Here is a 17,838-nt window from a genome sequence, read left to right as displayed (position 1 = left end):
CACGATATGAAGATTTTAAGGCCATAAGCACTGGTACAAAGAGTAAAGAGAACGTAAATGACAAGTATGGAACATAGGAGAATTAAAAAAGAAGGTAAAGATGAAAAAGTGCATAGTAAGAGAAAGATAACTCACTTTAAGATGAAAACTTCAACTGAGGTAAGAATATTGCTCTATAATGGAGCAAGAAGAATATAACACATTTAGATTGGATTAGATTGTTTTGTTTTTTTTAGAGCATAGGATCTGCTCAGGACCCATCTCCCTACGTGACCACAGAAACGTTGACACTAATCTCCCACTTCTTATCTCTCTGTAGGGCTTTTAAGCCTCTCAGTCCTCCTGAGTGAACAAGGTACCTCTTCTCTGCACACACTGCCAGAGCAGCTTGAACACCACAGAGTATCCAGATCTCATAGGAGAAGATCCTTCTCAGGAATGATAAAACAACGAGCAAAGCAAGAACTGCCAGGCCGGCTGGTAAGTGTGGGAGATGTTGGCTTTTAATTGATTGTATCCGGGGTCTGCTTAGTGAAATGGATAGAAAGTTTTATGTTTGAAAATGTTACTCTGAGGAAGCTGAGAACAAGCCACGAGCTAATGCTAAACAGAGAAATCGATGCGGAGCACAGGTGGAATGAGGCTATTAATAAGACCAAACTTGGGAGCTAATCAAATAAAAAAAGATGTTTTCTAGTCGAGGCTTTGCACAGGCACTTGATTGTCATAGTAATGACAATGGAAAGATTAGAAACAATGAACTGTTCAGCAAGAACTGGCTCCAAATCTTTCCTTGTGGAAGCATCTATTTAAAAGACTGGCTGAGACCGAACAATTTCTAGAAGAGATGTATTTCAAGATATTTAACGGGGGTTGTAAAAACGAAACAGTGATCTATGGAGCATGTAAAAATTGAAAGTAAATCTGGCAAAAGACACCAAATAAACTTGCAGTCATCTCAGTTCTTCTAGCCGTTGCTAGCAGGGTGACTATTTCACACAGTTTGAAACAGAACATCTATGCTATACAGATACCTTCATCTGTGGGGACCATTTTCAGTTTTGTAACATTCCCATTTGGTCTTTGCAATTTTCCTCTGAAGAGCCACTTACTGTCAGTTTTAGTGGAAAAAGCCTGTAGATGTGAATGGAAATGAAGCATTTCCCCCCAGTGCTGCTGCATCTCCAACAGTGTCTGTTTTTCCTAATCAGTCTTCTAGGATGGGTGACAAACTCTGGAGGCCTCTACAAAATTAGACAGCAGTAAAACCTTTTTACATCCCTTCTTACTACGTTTCTTAGAATTCTGTCTAAACATAAAGCATGTTTATAGCTTTTCCTGAAAAATTTGCCTTCTCTGTTTGAAATCCCTTGTGTCTTCTGATAGATTAGAAAATCACTACTACTAAAATAGACTCGTTTATCCAGTCACATAAGGAGCTCTAAAGCCAAGATACAAAATAACAACCACCATCAGCTTTTCATTGCTGGGGAAAGGTTCCAGGAGAAATTTAAGCCTGATTTGCCTAATTTCCTTAAGGAGATCTCCAAGACTGAAGGATTGAACAAGACAATTAATGGAAAATAGATGAGACTGCTGGTCTTATTCCTATATGTTAAGGCTATGGGGAAAAGTCCAAAGGAAGGATATCAGGCTCACAGAATCTGTAAGCTTAGTTTTTAGTGGGTAGTCTTTCAAATGAGGAAAGCACTTCAGATGCCTGATGGAATAATGTGAGAAAGCTGATATTTCTATTCTGCTACTAGAGATGCTAGTCGTGATGCTTTCCTAACATGTTGGTGCTATAAAATCCTGGAACAGCACACAAAAATATGGAAAGGCAAGAGGTATGATGCTGAGAGAGAAACTATGTGTAGCACAGAGTGCAGGGCACATTCTCTTCCTAAGCATTGCAAACTTTTTACAGCTCATTAGGATGAAGAAATCTTCAGGGCCATGCTGTGAGACGTACTGTGCAGATCAGTGACTTTGCAGGTGTGCGGTACTGTATGGCTTCTTGGATGAGTCCAGAACAGACTGGTTGTGCCTCAGTCACACTGTGAGGCCAACTTTTCTGCCGTTGTCACAGCATAGAAATGACTGCAGTGTTCTGGGAACATTTCCCTACAAGTCCCTGACAGAAGCAAACAAACATTAAACAAGAACAACACACTTTCCGATCAGTATCTTGGTTTTATGACAGGATGATTTGATGTTACCCTTAAGGCTATGGATATGTTTACTTAGTCCTCTTTCCATGCAGGAACCACACTAAGAGTAGTTGATTTTACTTTTCTCCTTAGACAGAGCACTTGGTTGAGCTGAGATTTCTGTTGATTCCCTATAATTTTCTGGAAACTGCAATGAGAGATTGCAATGAGAGACTGGAACAAATGGCTTGCAGCACACTAGGAAGACTTGATTTGTCATAATTCAAAACTCATATGTGCAGCTTAAGCATAATTTTGATCTGTAAGTGCAAGAGAAAGTAAAAGCCCTGGGTATTCACCGTACAGTTTATACAAATCTCCAGTACACAAGGTGCTATTCCTTGCTCCGAAATAGCTAAAGATCATCTAAAAAGGTGCCAGTCATCTGTTTGTATCCTCTTTAATTCCTTCACCCCTTCTGGGAAGGAAATGCTTAAAAACAGCCCTGAGCTGGAGCTTTATAGAGGGTGATAAGACATAGACCTATATCTTACCAATTGTCCTATCCAAGAAACAAGTGCATAGTGTCCAGTTGCCAAATTGTATGTATAGACAGTATGGTCACTTAAACTGGATAGGAAATGTGTAATAGTTCAGACTTGAAGTAAACCATTTAAGAAGACAGATGAGGAATCCAACTATGAATATTAATCAGGGCCATGGAGGAGTCAAGAACAGCACTAGGACTCTTCTTGCTGATACCTGACCAGAGCATAACAAAAACTTAGAATCACAGAATCCTAGAATCATTAAGGTTGGAAAAAACACTAAGATCTAAGTCCAACCGTTGACCCATCACCCCCATGCCCACTAAACCATGCCCCTCATTGCTACATCTGCATGTTTCCTGAAAACCTCCAGGGATGGTGACTCTATCACTTGCTTCAGTGAAACTTCTTTGTAGTAGGTGTGATGTGCCTACCTGAGTCATGCTAGGTTCTTCCATGCCTCTGTATTTTTTTCTGCTGGAAGCAAAGCTGCTGAGAAGGACAGACAGCGGATAACTCTGTTTAGTGTGGAGACCTTCACTTAAAGATGTTCCTAGAGATGGGGAACCAGCAGCCACTGCACCTCCACAGTCAAGGCCCTGCAATGCCTGTTCACACATATTTGTGCCTATATGCATTACTTACTGGGTACCTCATTAACACCTAAAACCCTCTGGAGGAGCTGATATTTAGTTATTATTCTAGATGCTGAGAAAAGAAAGAAAATGGAGATGATGCTGATTAGAGAGCACTTATGACTTATGACCTGTTAAGAAAGTGCTATGTACTAATAGCTTTAACTTCCCTCCCTATTATGCTCTGATAGGATTTGCCTTTCAAAGCACTCTGACAAGGTAAGGTAGTAGGCTGTTAAACTGGAGTAAGTAACAAGGACACAGAAATTTGGAAGTTCCAAGACACATCCATCTGATGGCTAAGGCAGCCAACTGCATCCCTTGCCAGGGAAAAAAGTCTTCCCATATCTCATGTGGGGAGAGAAACTGCCTCCTTCATGAGTGAATTGCAGGGATCAGGAAACTCTGGTGAGACAGAGCAAGGTTTTGAGAAGACTTGCAGATGGAGATAGCATTCTAGGAGCAAATATATGGGTGGTCTAGGGTCTTTGGGAGATATAATTAGTGGTGGGATTTCTTTATACCAAACTTAAAATTGTCAGAGGTGCTTTTGACAGAGCCCAGAGCTCAGTTCTACTGATACCAAGGGTGCAATTCTACTTAATGTGGAAAACACCAGCTTTCCAGAAGCTCAGGAAAAGCAACTTATTTTAAAGCCTTCCATGAAATTCAGAAAGGAGGTAGGTTCTATATTCACACTTTTCTACTAAAGGAAATTTGATGGAACCATTTTCATGTATGCAGTGACCTTTGTGTGCCACCATTAGATCCTTAGTCACAAGGCTTGCCCAATGCCCAGGAGGGATATCACTGGGAGGCTGCAAATACATGATAAACAGGACAAGTAGTGGTGGGTAAACCCACAATTGTGGTGGGTTTACTAAAAAATGTTCTGCCTCTGTTGAAATCAAGGGGAGTGCTTTCACTGAGAGCAAATGGTTTACGATCAAGGTCCTTTAGGACCTGTAGGAATTTTCCAGGGCCTGTCTGTGCATTACCACATACATATTGCCTTCTGGTGACTCTAAGGAACTTGTTGAATTAGTTCAAGCACCCACCAAAGTGATGGAAAGATTCCCACTGAGCACAGAATTTCTGAGTGCTGTGCTACACACCTCAGTGCAGAACAATCTTGTATTGGGAAGGTCTTTGATAATATAATGAACTTGACTAGAGGCATAGAGCGTACTGGAGAAGCTTGTGACACATACTCTGTAGCTGCAAACCATCCTCTACAGAAGAACTAGACTTATATCCATAACTGGCAAGTCAGGTATCAGGATAAAAGCTTGTGAATTCACTAAAGAGCAACATCTAACCATGAGCCAGCAGCGTGTAATTGTGGCCAAGAAGGACAATGGTACCCTGGGATGTATTAAAAAGTGTGACTTGCAGGTCGAGAGAGATGGTCCTCCCACTCTAATCTGCCCTGGTGGCTCCACATCTGGGCTCCTCCATTCAAGAAAGACAGACAGTTTCTAGAGAGAATCCATGGAGAGCCACAAAGACGATGAAGGGCCTGGAGCATCTCTCTGAGGAAAGGCTGAGAGACCTGGGATTGTTCGGCTTCAAGAAGAGAAGAATGAGGGGGCATCTCATCAGTGAGATACGACTCAAGGATAGGAATCAAGTGGATGGATGGAGCCAGACTCTTTATAGTGGTACTCAGTGGCAGAACAGCTGGGGAAATGGACACAAATTGGAAGATAGAAAGTTCCACATTGATATGAGGAAAATCTTCTATCCTATGGGAATGACAGAGCACTGGAACAGGCTGCCCTGAGAAGTCATGGAGTCTCCTTCTCTGGAGATATTCAAAAACCTCCTGGACATTTTCCTGTGCAATGGGAACCTGAGTTGCCAGGAAGGTTGGATTAGATGATCTCCAGAGGTCAATTCCATCCCTTATGATTCCTTGATTCTGTGACTTTGTGATTTCCTGAAGAAGCACAGGGCTGCCTTCTTCCTGTCATGATGCTGGAAAGCTGCTATTCATACAGGCTTCAGTTACTTGTGGTGAAATGTCTTTAACTCTCAGGAGAATACCTATTTTCTTTTCCATCCTAACTCTTGAGTGCAAAGCCATTACCACAAGTTTAAAAATAAAAATAAAAAAAGCAGAAAAAGGGAAAAAAAAATGTATGGAGGTGAGTAAAGGCCTCACAGTTCCCAGGAAGCTGGCAGCTAGGAGCAAATGCCAAAAGTCCACATTGAAATGAAAAGAGCTCCTTCTTTCAAGTACATTTGAATTCGAGTGCTCACTGACAAGTAAGAATTACACCAAGTTATTGAAACAGGGCCTGCTGCAACATTACTGTACCGTATGCCAAAGAGAGGACAGCAGAAATGCAGTGCAGAATTCACCGACCCTTAAATGACCTTTTAGTAATAAGCTCAGTAACATAATAGTGCTTAGCATCTTGAGCTCCTAAGGATTGGGGAAAAGTGCTTGGTACAGTTTTATTAGAGACATGTTCTTGTTTTTTGAACCAACAACTACAAGCAGGGCAACATATCTCCTCAGAGAATTTTGCACTCAAAATTCTGCATGGGTAAAAAAACACCTTTCTACATAAAGGCATTAGAAACTGGAAGATGATCCCGAAATCTGGACCCAAAGGCTCTTAAATGTTCCTGTCCTTCCCAGAAATATTGGCTGAATGCTGAGCCTGAAAAAAGAGAAGGACATGAAGCTCCCATGAGCTTTGTATGCCACAAAAATTCTGAAGGGGATTTTAGCATCTCAGAGCACAATGCTTGTCCTCATACTGTGACTGTATAACAGGAGCATCTGGTTGGAATCCTGAGTGTGCCACTTGGATAAGAATTTAATTCCCAGTAATTCACAATGAAAGTTTTTCAAGACTTCTTTAGCTGAGACAAATTGGTTCGCAAAGGTATTATAGTGTGACTTGTCTGCCATAGCTCTCTCATATGCTTTAACCATTACAAAACATCCCTATAGACAGACATGAATGAAGAGGCACCTTTGTGTTTGAATTATGTTTTCCAAACATAGTCTGAAATTGCTATTCTGATTGATTCCACTTGAACAGATGGATATTTACGAACACTGTTAGATCCAAGATGGAATCTGTTTTACAGTATATGTAGAGAGAAATAAGTCCCTCCATTGAAACACTGTGAAGTCCTTCTATTATTTCCACCCCAGTCTAGCCTGGCTTTGAGAGGTTTAAATGATGGCTGGCAGCAAGTCAAGTGAAATACGTTCATTCAGGTTAGGTCACAATTTCTGGTAAGTTTGGGATCATATCTAACAGAGCAATCTAATCTAGATGTAGATGTCCCTGTCCCTTGTAGGAGAGTTAGACTAGATGATCTTTGAAGGTTCCTTTCAACTCAAATGGATCCATGATCCATGATTCCGTGATTCCGTGATTCCATTATTCTATTTGCTCTGCTGTAATTTTTTCTTCTTCTTTTTTTTTTTTTTTCTCAGTGATGTTCTCTTGCCAGAGAAAGTGCTTTTCTTGCTTGTGGTTATTTTCCTTTGTTTTCTGTTCAGTGTGCATCGGTACAGATTTTGGCAATGTCACTGTGTAATCACGCAGCATTTGAATGGGTAGACATGAATGGACAGACTTGAATGGGCTTTGCTCCTATGGTAACAGATTTTTAGCTGCAATTGTTCTTAGCTATTTGAAAGTGCCATTAATCTTTGTTCCCAATGGCCTGGTTATCTATGTGGCCTGGGCCTTCTGAGAGTGGAACTCAAAAGGGTCAGGGCTTCAATAAGCAAAGTTAACGAAAGTGAGTAACTGGGAAAATGAGATCAAGCCTTTTTTGTTTTTGTCTTTTTTGTAATCCTGGATGAGGTGGTGGCCAAAGCAGCCCCAGCAGAGCTAATGGCATCTAAGAGGTCACTGCAGATTTTCCAGCCTCAATGATTCCTTGTGTAGAATCACACCAACAGGACTGTGACCCTTTCTGCCACATCCTGACTCCCTTCCATGGTAACAAGCCCTTTCCTCAAAGGTGAGTGAAGTTCCCACCATGCCAAGCTGCCACAGGGATCTTCAGTTGCTTCTTGAAGACATTCTCTCTGGGGATACATCAGCAGACCAGGAGGGGTTGCAGCTTAGATTTTGGCAATATTTGCAACTCTGGGACTGTATTTAAGGTCACATTTCTGTAGCTGTGCTTGCTTTCATTTAATCTTGTTTGCTCTGACGTCAATGCAAATGTAGCAGCAAGCCCATGCTGTTACATGGTGGGTTTTTTTTCTCTCTCTCTTAAATCATGGCTGTTTTCTTATGATTGAACTAGATTTACTATGGAGAGGGGTGGGTTGTTTTAACAGTGCAGTAGCTAGTGTGTTGGCATATTCTATCCAAACAGCATATCTGCACTTAATAATTCTGCTCAATTACTTCTTGTTCTAGCAGCCAAAAAACTGAGTTCACTGTGAGCTGTGTGTGCGCCTGCATCCTGGTGCGATTCAATCCTGCATGCTAATGTATTAGTCCTGCCTATTTTATACATAAACAATTTATTACCTTCATATGAATTAAATTTTCATGACATAGATTAATGCACTCTGCCTACCATCTGGAAGGTCCTACAGTGGTCTCCAAATGGTTCAGGGATCTGTGTGTCATTGAAATGCAGCCCTTCCCAGAGCACAGCGTAGTAGCTGAAAAACACTGCCCAAGTTTTGGAGCACTGGGTAATATGGAATGAAGCAAAGTGCGTCTTGTTGAGGCTAGAGGTAAATTTAAAATGGAAGAGGTTATAGTGATTTTCTCGAGCAGTTCAGCACGTTTAACAAACTTCCAATTGCAAAATGTCTGAAGGGCATCCCCTGATTGTAAGGCACAGAGATGTTCAGTGACTTCACTACTGTTGTGGAGCAAGTCCATAGAAAAAGCAGTAACAGTTCCTATGTCCCCTGCCTACCCACTGCACTGCTCTACAAAGAAACCCCTGTTTGAAGAGAGAAAAGGAGTCAGATAATAGGTTTGAGAATAAAAGAAATGACATCAAAATCTTTTAACATCCATACCATTAATGGATGAGAGGATGAACTGTTGTTAACTCTTCTGGCCTTAAATGCTACAGCATTCAGGAAGGAAATTGTAAGTTTTCAGGGAACTGGAAAGCTGTGGACTTTCAGGTCATGCTTAATCATTTTGTACAAAGAAGCTCTATTTGTAATATGCCCACTGTCAAGGCATCAGTGGATTAACAGGACTAGCAGGTAATTCTGCTGCAACATTGCTACAGTTAGAACACTAAATGCTGCCTACAGATCAATAGGAACGTTTGAAAAATGTATTTGTGAAGTGACAGTATTAAATGAGTAATAGATACAGAATGTGGGTATGAAAATCATCCTAATAGGTAGAAAAAATATTCAGGACATGTTCTATGCATTAAAGAGATGAGATCTACTTTACAGGCTCTGCTGCAAACTTCCTGGTCTGTATTTCCTCCCCTTTACCTTTGCAGTTCTCTTGCAGTTACCAAAGTCACAAAGTCACTGAAGTAGGACAGGATCTGCTGACAGATGAGTCACCCCACTATCTGAAGTAATGTCTGAGGTACTTGTTTTCAGGTGGTGCAGACTGGTCACCTGCCATTCCTATTGAGGGAGCCTTAGACGAATGGTGCACAATTGCTTTCTCAGAGCCTTTTCTACTTCAAGGAATCCTCTGGTTTGATGAGAATGGACCTAAAAATTCCCACTGGGAGCATATCCTAACTACAGTGTGAGGTCAGCATGGGCTGGAAACAATCTCAGCCAGTGAAGGTGCTAATGTCTTGTAGTAATGGATAAGAAAATGATTTTAAATTTTCAACAGAAAGATACTGATATGAGATCTCTTTTTGTTAAAATGTCCTTGTCAAAAGGCATCTCCAAGACAAAGGCCCTTATTGCCAGTCTGTATAATCCTGACAATTTTTCACTTTGGGCTTAACTGATCTAAGAAAGTAAAAAGAAAGATAACTGGCAGAAATAATGCCCTCTCAATGATGTGAAGTAATGGGATATGGGGACTTGAGGATCTGTCTTATAAGAAGTTAATTTACTATCCTATTATATTTGAAAAATGTTAATGACACTGTTGACACCTCCTTTTCAGAAGACAGGGCTTTTCTATTCTGTTCTACTCTATTCTATTTGGAATGAAACATTACAAGAGAGAGCTGAGAAATACATGCTTGTCTCCCAGAGCATTTCTGAGTGCAATGGATGAGCAGCATTCAGAGAAGAGGCAGACTGAAGGATTACAGAGCTGCTTTCACTGCCTCCAAGGTTCTGGCCTCTGTTATCTGTAGGAAAGGGCAAGATATCACATTTATTCCCAGACAGAAGTTTCTGCTGTAGCAGATACCTTCACCTCTCCAGTTTTTACAGTGCCAAGCTCAAAATCAAGAAAAACTGGCAGGGAAAGAGTTCAATCTCTGTCTCTGCAACTTCTGCTTGTGCTGCTATCTTTGTGGACATGTAATGCAAGAAGGATCTGCTGGTGGACAACACGTTTGCTGTGAGACAGCTCTTGTGAGCTCGTGTCCAAGAGGTTGAGAGGTATGCTGGGGTGTATTAGAAAGAGAATGGCCAGCAGGTCAAGGTCTGGTCACATCTGGAGTACTGGGTCCAATTGCAGGCTCTCCAGTTCTCCCCAAGAAAGATGGGGATCTCTTAGAAAGAATACAGCAGAGGGCCACGAAGATAATGAGAATCCTGGAGCACCTCCCTTATGAGGAAAGGCTGAGAGACCTGGAACGAACTGTTCAGCCTGAAGAAGAGAAGACCGAGTGGGATCTTATCAACACTTACAAATATCTAAATCATGGGAGTCAAAAGGATGTGGTTAGCCTCTTGCCAGTGGAACCCTGTAATAGCACAAGAGGCAGCAGACATAGATGGGAACATGGGAAACTCCATACAGACATGAGTAGAAGTTTCTTTACTGTGAGGGTGACAGAGCACTGGAACAGGTTGTCCCAAGAGGTCAGGGAGTCAGTCTCTCTGAATATATTCAAAACCCATCTGAACACTTTCCTGTACGACATACTTTAGGGAACCTGCTTTAGCAGGCTTTTTGGACTGGATAATCTCCAGAAGTCCCTTCTAACACCTGTGATTCTGTGACTGTGTGATACTGCTGTGATTTGTTCCACTCCAGTGGCAGCAGTGAGATTTATGTTAGTGCTCTAATGTCGCACAGGCACGCAACGTCTAGGCTCTCCATCTTGGGTCCAACTGCATGTGCAAATCTTCACTTCTCATAGCCCTGTTACAGGGGCTGGGAAATGCAGGTGCTCAGGTCTTTGGGATATCAGTCTCCTTATTTTGACAGTTAAGTCTTAGATTTGTGAAGCTGAAACTTGCATCTTCAGATACAATATAGATCCACGCATAAATTGGCCAAATTTAAGAAGTATGAAGCCAGTACTGCTATTGAAAAGGAGGTCATTTATTTTTGTCTTATGTCTGTATTTAGAAACCTGGTGTTGTTCATTTTTTTTATAAATCATTGTTTCGATCTAAATAAGGAACTGTATCCCCATTTAGATGTAGAAGTTGGAGAAGTTAGTTTAACTGTCATAACTGTGGTCAGAGTACCAATAAGAAGTCCAGGACTGTAGTCCTGTAGCTCCACTTCTTCCCTACAGGAATCTTCCAGAGTTACCTTCTTCAGCAAAGCCAGGTTATGCTGTGGGATATATTGGAGGGTCCACAATTGGAAAATTGTATCTGCAAGGGTAAATCTACTGTAGGCTTACTAAAACTGAAACTGGACTCTTCTTGTATTCAGGAAGGAACTACAGAAGTAGTGATATCAAAAGGAATGAGGCAGTGCTGAATTACATGAAATGATTTAATTCCTCTTAGGATCTCCCTCAGTTTTTAAACAAATATTAAATATGGTTTTATGAGATCATAAAGTTTATGGCTGCAAATACTAAGTTGTGTTCAAAACTCTTCCTCACCTACTAAATAAAATCCATAATATAAAAGCAAGTTCTTTACAGGACATAATTTCTGATAAGGACCTGTATAATGCATTTCCCCATATAGTATGTAACAAAATGTTCAAAACTTCATAGGGAAAAATATTTCATACACACAGAATTACTGTTTGTAGTTTTTGAGTCATTACAGAGCTCTGAATGCTTCTATTTTTGGCTATTCAACAGGTGCCAGCTTCTGTGAAGCACTTGTTTTCTGAAAACCAAGTTATTTGGAAGTGAACCTATTCTGGGATCTAACATAACATCATTTCAAGTGTTTCTGAGTAACTTGCAGTGTTCTTATATGTATAATGATTCTATGAATTAGGAGAGGGAATCGGATCAATTTTACAGATAAAAAACAGACTCGGAAGGATGAAGCATCTTCCTTGCTGTTCCACAAGCAACTTGTGGTGGAACAGGGTTTGAAGTGGGTCTCCTGATACTGAGCTGGAGTATAGACTACATATTAAGATAGTAAGAAGTAAAGTGGAAGGAGAACTGCGGCAAAACAAAATACTCCACCATGGTACTTGCTTATATTGAGGTTAAAGGCATAGAATCATAGAACCATTGAACGGTTTATGTTGGAAGACTCCCTTAAAGTCATCTAGTTCCAACACCCCTGCTATAGGCAGGGACACCTCCCTCTAGACCAGCTGTGATGTTAGCACTGTCTTCAGTACTGCTAATTACAAATAGTATTATATTTTAGTATCACCAGACTGATGAACCATCCGATGTCCTAGAACCACTGTCTCACGGACATCATTGTCTTATTAAGTTTTCACAGAGCAGCAAATGACAATGTAGCAGTGCATGCCCCTGGTACTGCACATGTGATCCTTATGCCAGCTGCCAAAAACAGCTGGAGTATCAAGAGACTGGATATTTGGAGCTTTTCTGGGAGCTACTTGGCTTCTGGCTGTTCCTGCTATGTGTTTCATTCATAATGACCCAAACCATTCACCGTACATGCAGATCTGCAGTGGAGGCAAAGACATTAATTCCTAGATGTTTAAACTGAATCATTTCTTGCTCCTGTTGAATGACAGCATGTGTAATGGATATCCACGTGCCAGAGGGCTTTTGAATAGCAGAGATTCAGGCATCACATGGAGAATTAAGGAGGCATGCTGAAGGCCTGGTGTTTATTTTGGAATTGAACTCAGAAATCTCCACTCTGGGGACAAGCTTTCAGCTAGATAAGCTGAAGGATTTGATCTGCGAACTTCCTTCCTTAGGTATTTTTGTCCTCACCTTTGAACTGCAGCCATCAGATGATACATGTGATGATGGGGAGGAAAAGTATCATCTGAGTTGTGTAACATCTGCTTATCGCTACAGATTATCCTGTAGCAATGAGATTAAAGCTTTTCCTTATGTAGGAAGAGCTTGGGATTTAGGGTTTGGGGCTTTATTCATTTATTTATTTTTGCTTTGTTTTGTTTGTTTGTTTTAATGTAATGTGCTATAAATCTGGTTTCATGGAGCAAAGAGAGAAAACTTCAAAAGTGTAACTAAAGAAAAGGGTTTTTTAAAGGATGCTCTTCAATCATGATTTACTTGTAATGAGGTATATAGTACAATCCCAGTATTGCCTCCTTTTGATTATGCAAGGTTTCAAAACAGCACCAGATTTCTTTAAGATTCATTTTCAAATCTTATTTTCTGCATATAAATCAAATGTTTATTGCCCTGTAATGAGCAGACTCTTGAAATCAAGCTGAAGTAAAAATAGTAGAAGTACCTCTCTCTGAGGACCATCCAGTCTGGGCTCTAAGTCAAGCTAGCTAAAGCAGAGGATGAACGGATTCCTGTTTACAGGGTGACACCAAGTTTCTTATAACTCAAGCCACTCCATGCTAATTGACCATTTTCTGAGGCCCTTCTGTCTCTGCCTTTCTGCACTCCTGTGCAATTTATTTCAGAAGGATCAGAAAGCCAAGAGTAGGGAGGAAAGTCCCTAAATTACATAAAGGTTGTGGTTGCTAAATAAAGACTCGTGGTCCCTTTGATAATACCACTATCATAATACTTTGATCCTGAGAGCTTGAAGCGGTCATTCTTTGTATGGGTCTCTTACTGACTGCAAAGGGAGTTTGGGGCACATAGCAATTACCTACACAAGATTGGGCCAATTACTTAATTAAAATTTATGTAGGAGCATACAAATAGCAGATGGACATTTTGAGAAGGTATTGAGTAATGTGTGCACGGTAACAGAAGACACAGTTTATCTTGTCCATTAGCCTTGGACAGATTTTAAGTGCATTGACATTAAGAGTCCAGTAGGATTTAGATTGTATGCAAATTTTCCCCAAGCCTTCTTAGCACAGCTAATTTTTCCTCTTCCAAAACTATCTGTTGTGATTTAACATGTTAGGCAGCTCAGCACCATACACCCATGTGCTCAATTCCTTGCCCAGTGGATGAGAGAATTGTGAAAATGTGTAAAACTCACAAGATGACATGAAGGCAATTTAAAGTGACAGAAATAGAATGGAAAATAATAATAACAAGAAGAGAAGACACAAAACAAGTGATGCACAATGCAATTGCTCACCACCTGCTGACTGATGCCCAGCCAGTCCCCAAGCAGAAGCAGCCTCTTGGCCAACTCCCATAGTTCTATTGCTCAGCATAATGCCATATAGTATGGGGTATCCTGTTGGGATCAGTCTGGGTCACCCATTTTGGTTATTTTCCCTCCAGGCTCCCAGCCCACTCCTAGCTCCCAGCCCCCAGTGGCAGGGCAGTATGAGAGGCAAAAAAGACCTTGTCTTTGTGTGAGAACTGCTCAACAGCATTTAAATATCAGTGTGTTATCAACATTATTCTCAACCTAAAACCACAACACAGCACCATACCAGCTACCAGGAAGAAAATTATCTCAGTCAAAACCAAGACAGTATCTTAAAACAAAGATTGTTCACAGACAGAAAGAGGCAATGTCTAGGTAGGTTGGTCTCTAGGCTTAAATAGCTGGCAAGGTTTTAGATGACCCTTTTCGAAGGCAGGTAAAAGGCTTTTCAACCCAGAACTTTTAAAGCATAATCATTTGGAGGTAGTATATTGTTTACCTTTTCTTCTTTTCCATTCCCATACTTCACTGTGCGTTGGAGCTTTCATTCTGTCTCATTGGTTTATGTGCCCAAATTTTAAGGCAAGATTTTATTTAGGTTTATTGTATTTCACTTTACTTTTACAGAGCAGTAGGCAGCCTTAATTGCTTTCTTGGAACACAGCAAGATAGGGGAAGAGCAAGAAATGTATTATTTTATTTATAATGATACTAAGCCCAGGTACTTAAAAAAAAATAAAATCCCAATAGTATCAGTGAACAGAAATTACCAATACAGAAATTGATATGAGAAATGAGAGGAACTATGAAGTAAAATAGCTTGTGTACTCCTCTGTTCACCAGAGGAAGAACAAATTAATGCTATCATTTAGTAAGTTATCTTTATGATAATTGAGTCTAGAGATCCCAGCTACAGCCAAGAATATTGCACATGACTGCCCAAATAAATGTGTAGTCAGTTAAAGATACAGAGAACGGAGAAAGGACCTAAGAGAGGAGGGCTTACTAATATGGGCAGAAACAGTAACAAACTCACCTTCTCTTGCCACCCATGAGCCCTTCATTGTTTACATAGTACTAGAAAACTCAATGGCAAATCTCTTTTTCCAGTGAGATGCTTATATTACTGATGATAATCAGGACCTTTTCCTAACCATGACATAAAGTTCCTCTGAACAAAGACAAGAAATGAGCTTCAGGTTCCTCAAGTTTCCCATTTAGTAATTATTTTAGTTAGCGTGTCACTTGTACACTGGATACTGAGTAACACCAAGGGTATGAAGAGCCCTTTTTAGACACATTTCGATTTTTCTTCTACTGACACTAGCAAAATCACCACTGGCTTAAGTGTCTGTCCCTTAGAGAAAAGCACCTTGTGAAATTAGGCAGAGTTTGAGGGGAAACCAAGGCACTTTCCTGAGGTAAAGTCCTTTCAAAGCACGTGTGTCTTTAAGCACAGGAGTGAGATGAGTGGTCACACTTCTTAGAAATGCCCATCTCTCAGCATGTCAGAGGAAGAAGGGAAAGATGTGCACCTGATCCTCAGCTGGGAGCTCCTCCAATCTAACATTAATGCTCTGGTTAAAATGTTACTTTCCATGTGTCTTGGAGGTCTTTCTTTAAGTTGGTGATCACAGCATACGGACTGGTGCTTCCCATTGCTTAGAAAGGACGCTCTATATATGGGACAACAATAACTTGTCAAGTCTCCACACATGGCACCCTCTTTATAGAGTAGTTGGGGTTATGTCAAACCATGGAGCGCATAGCTCAGTGCTTGTAAATATGAGTACACTTCAAGGGACCAAGATTGAACTCTTTCCAGACTCTCAAATATTATATAAAAAGCTAACAGACCATTAATGTGATGTATGATATTGAATACTGTATCTATTTGCTTTCTTTAAGGGTGCTCCAATGGCCGAGGAAAAGCTGATGCCCAGGTATAACTGCAATGTCAGTGAAGTTACCATTGTGAACCTGCAGCCCAACAAGAATCCTACACTTATCCTGCCAAAAGAGAAGCCAGGAAGTGAACACAAAAACCCTGGTATACATCCTCCTTCACCCAGGATGTCAGAGAAGAAGACAGCCCAGGGAGATAAAAAATTGTGGCCAGAAAAGGGAAAGAGAGAGGGGTCTTTGTCTCCCAGCCTGCACCGTGCAAATGAATCATATAGCACAGAGAATGTTACCCTGAAGAGGCCAGTGAAGTTGGCTCCTCTGGAGATCCCTGTGGAAGTGAAAGAAGCCCAGCTCCAAAAGATTATGAGCATCCAGAGAGAAGCTCAAATGGCTGCTCAGAAGCTGACTTCTATTAGCTCCATTAGCAATGAACCCCATGTAAAAAGGGTGAAGAATCTGGCCCAGGGGGAGCTGGAAAACCTTCATAAGATAAAGCTGAGTGAGAAGGCTGCTATGGAAAATAAAGATGATCCCCCTAAGAGCGGCAAGCCCCTGGGAGAAATTCAAGTTATTTTGCCTCAAGAGACAGGCTCAAAATTGACTAAGCAACCAGGTTTTGAAGATGCTCCCAGGACACTTCATAAGCCATCAATTCCCGTTCTCCAGGTGGATGTACATGAAGACTCTAACAACCCTGACAGTACCCCTGATCCTTGCCAGAACAACTGTCGACGCCGATTCAGAGTAAGGCACGTGAAAGAGCAGCAGGAAGACCAGGGGAAAGCCAAACCCTTAAAGGTTTTGGATTCAAGTGTGGGAGAAGGGAAGAAGAAATCTGCAGTTCAGCGAACACAAAAAACCCTCAGTGATGCAAGCAAGCTAATTGAGAATGTGGCCAAAAAGCAGAAAGAAAGAGGAGCACAGCAAGAGGAAGCAGACGAAGCTTCTTTTGAAAAGAGGCAGTCTACTCGAAGGATGGCCTTAGGAGACATCATCCAGGTGGATGAAGACTGAATATCATGCGCCAGGTCATGCACAGGAGATTTAGATACAACAGATATTCAACAAAGTGCTCTAGACTGACTTTCTAGATAGAATTCTTCAGAAGAATATCTACAGACATTAGTGGAGCACAGTGTGAAAAGAAGTTGAAATTGTTGAATGTTTCCATATTCTGAGATGCACAGAAGTAGTAAATATCCTCCTACTCTGTTCAGTATTAGAAATGTTCCAGCTAAAGTCCTGAGTTCAGCGTGGACTGCAAATCAGCTGTCAACTATGCAGGGAAAATCCAGTTGTGGATTGAGTGGAAGTGCCCAGAGAAAAGCAGGATCTTAGAAATTATTCTGTCTGGTATAAGACTGAAAGAAATAGCACTATTTTCTCTGTTTTCTGTATTTTCCTTGTCCTCCTGTGTTGTGGCAAGTTTGTTGAAGACAAGAAGGAAAGACTGAAAATGTTCTTCCTATCCATTGTGGGCAGGACAAAAAAGTAATTTGATTAAAGTTTAGAAAAAGACATATGAGTTAGAAAAGGAGAAATAATTTAAAGACAATAAACAGTGAACTATGCTGTTTACAGAGATAGGAATCTTTGTCTTTGCAAATTTAAATAATACATTAGACAAACATTTCAGAAGAGCTAATCCTTCACTCATATACAAGGAGGGGTAGATGATCTGTAATGTCATTCCACCTGTCCACCTTTTCTTACATAGTTTCTTATATTTTACAGTGCGTCTCTCAGTTATGCTGTTAGAGGACTACTATTCATGTAATCATTATCTAGTACAAAAATACGCAATAAAAGTAATTTTTCACTTTGTACTGATTCTTCTTCATTGTCTTATAGATGGTGTCAAAAAATTAGATGAATCTTATCTAATAGATGTCTGAGTCTCCTTGATTTCTTCAGACACATCTCTGCTTGTTATTGCCCAGTTTCCTGGTGAAGAAAGAAATATGCAGTTCTTATATTTTTGCAGTCTTGTATTAAACAGCTGTCTGACATTTTTTACATTTTCATCAAAAAAAACA

General features: G+C 40.6%; 1 protein-coding gene across 2 annotated transcripts; it reads left to right on the top strand.

Annotated features, from left to right (window-relative positions):
* Positions 1-325: 325 nt before the first annotated feature.
* On the top strand, positions 326-17,628 carry LOC107310584. Of its 2 annotated transcripts, none has more exons than XM_015856373.2 (2): positions 326-480; positions 15,806-17,628. In XM_015856373.2, exons 1-2 carry the CDS (start codon positions 439-441, stop codon positions 16,814-16,816), a joined length of 1,053 nt encoding a protein of 350 aa, XP_015711859.1. In that variant the 5' UTR covers positions 326-438; the 3' UTR covers positions 16,817-17,628. The 2 variants fall into 2 exon arrangements, with proteins under 2 accessions (XP_015711859.1, XP_015711860.1); XM_015856374.2 differs by lacking the exon at positions 326-480 and adding an exon at positions 7,035-7,329.
* Positions 17,629-17,838: the final 210 nt, after the last annotated feature.

Source organism: Coturnix japonica, chromosome 2 (genome assembly GCF_001577835.2).
Source record: "Coturnix japonica isolate 7356 chromosome 2, Coturnix japonica 2.1, whole genome shotgun sequence".
In the NCBI taxonomy this organism is placed as follows: domain Eukaryota; kingdom Metazoa; phylum Chordata; class Aves; order Galliformes; family Phasianidae; genus Coturnix; species Coturnix japonica.
Note: the sequence above shows the minus strand (reverse complement) of the source record. Positions and strands in the feature narration are given on the sequence as shown.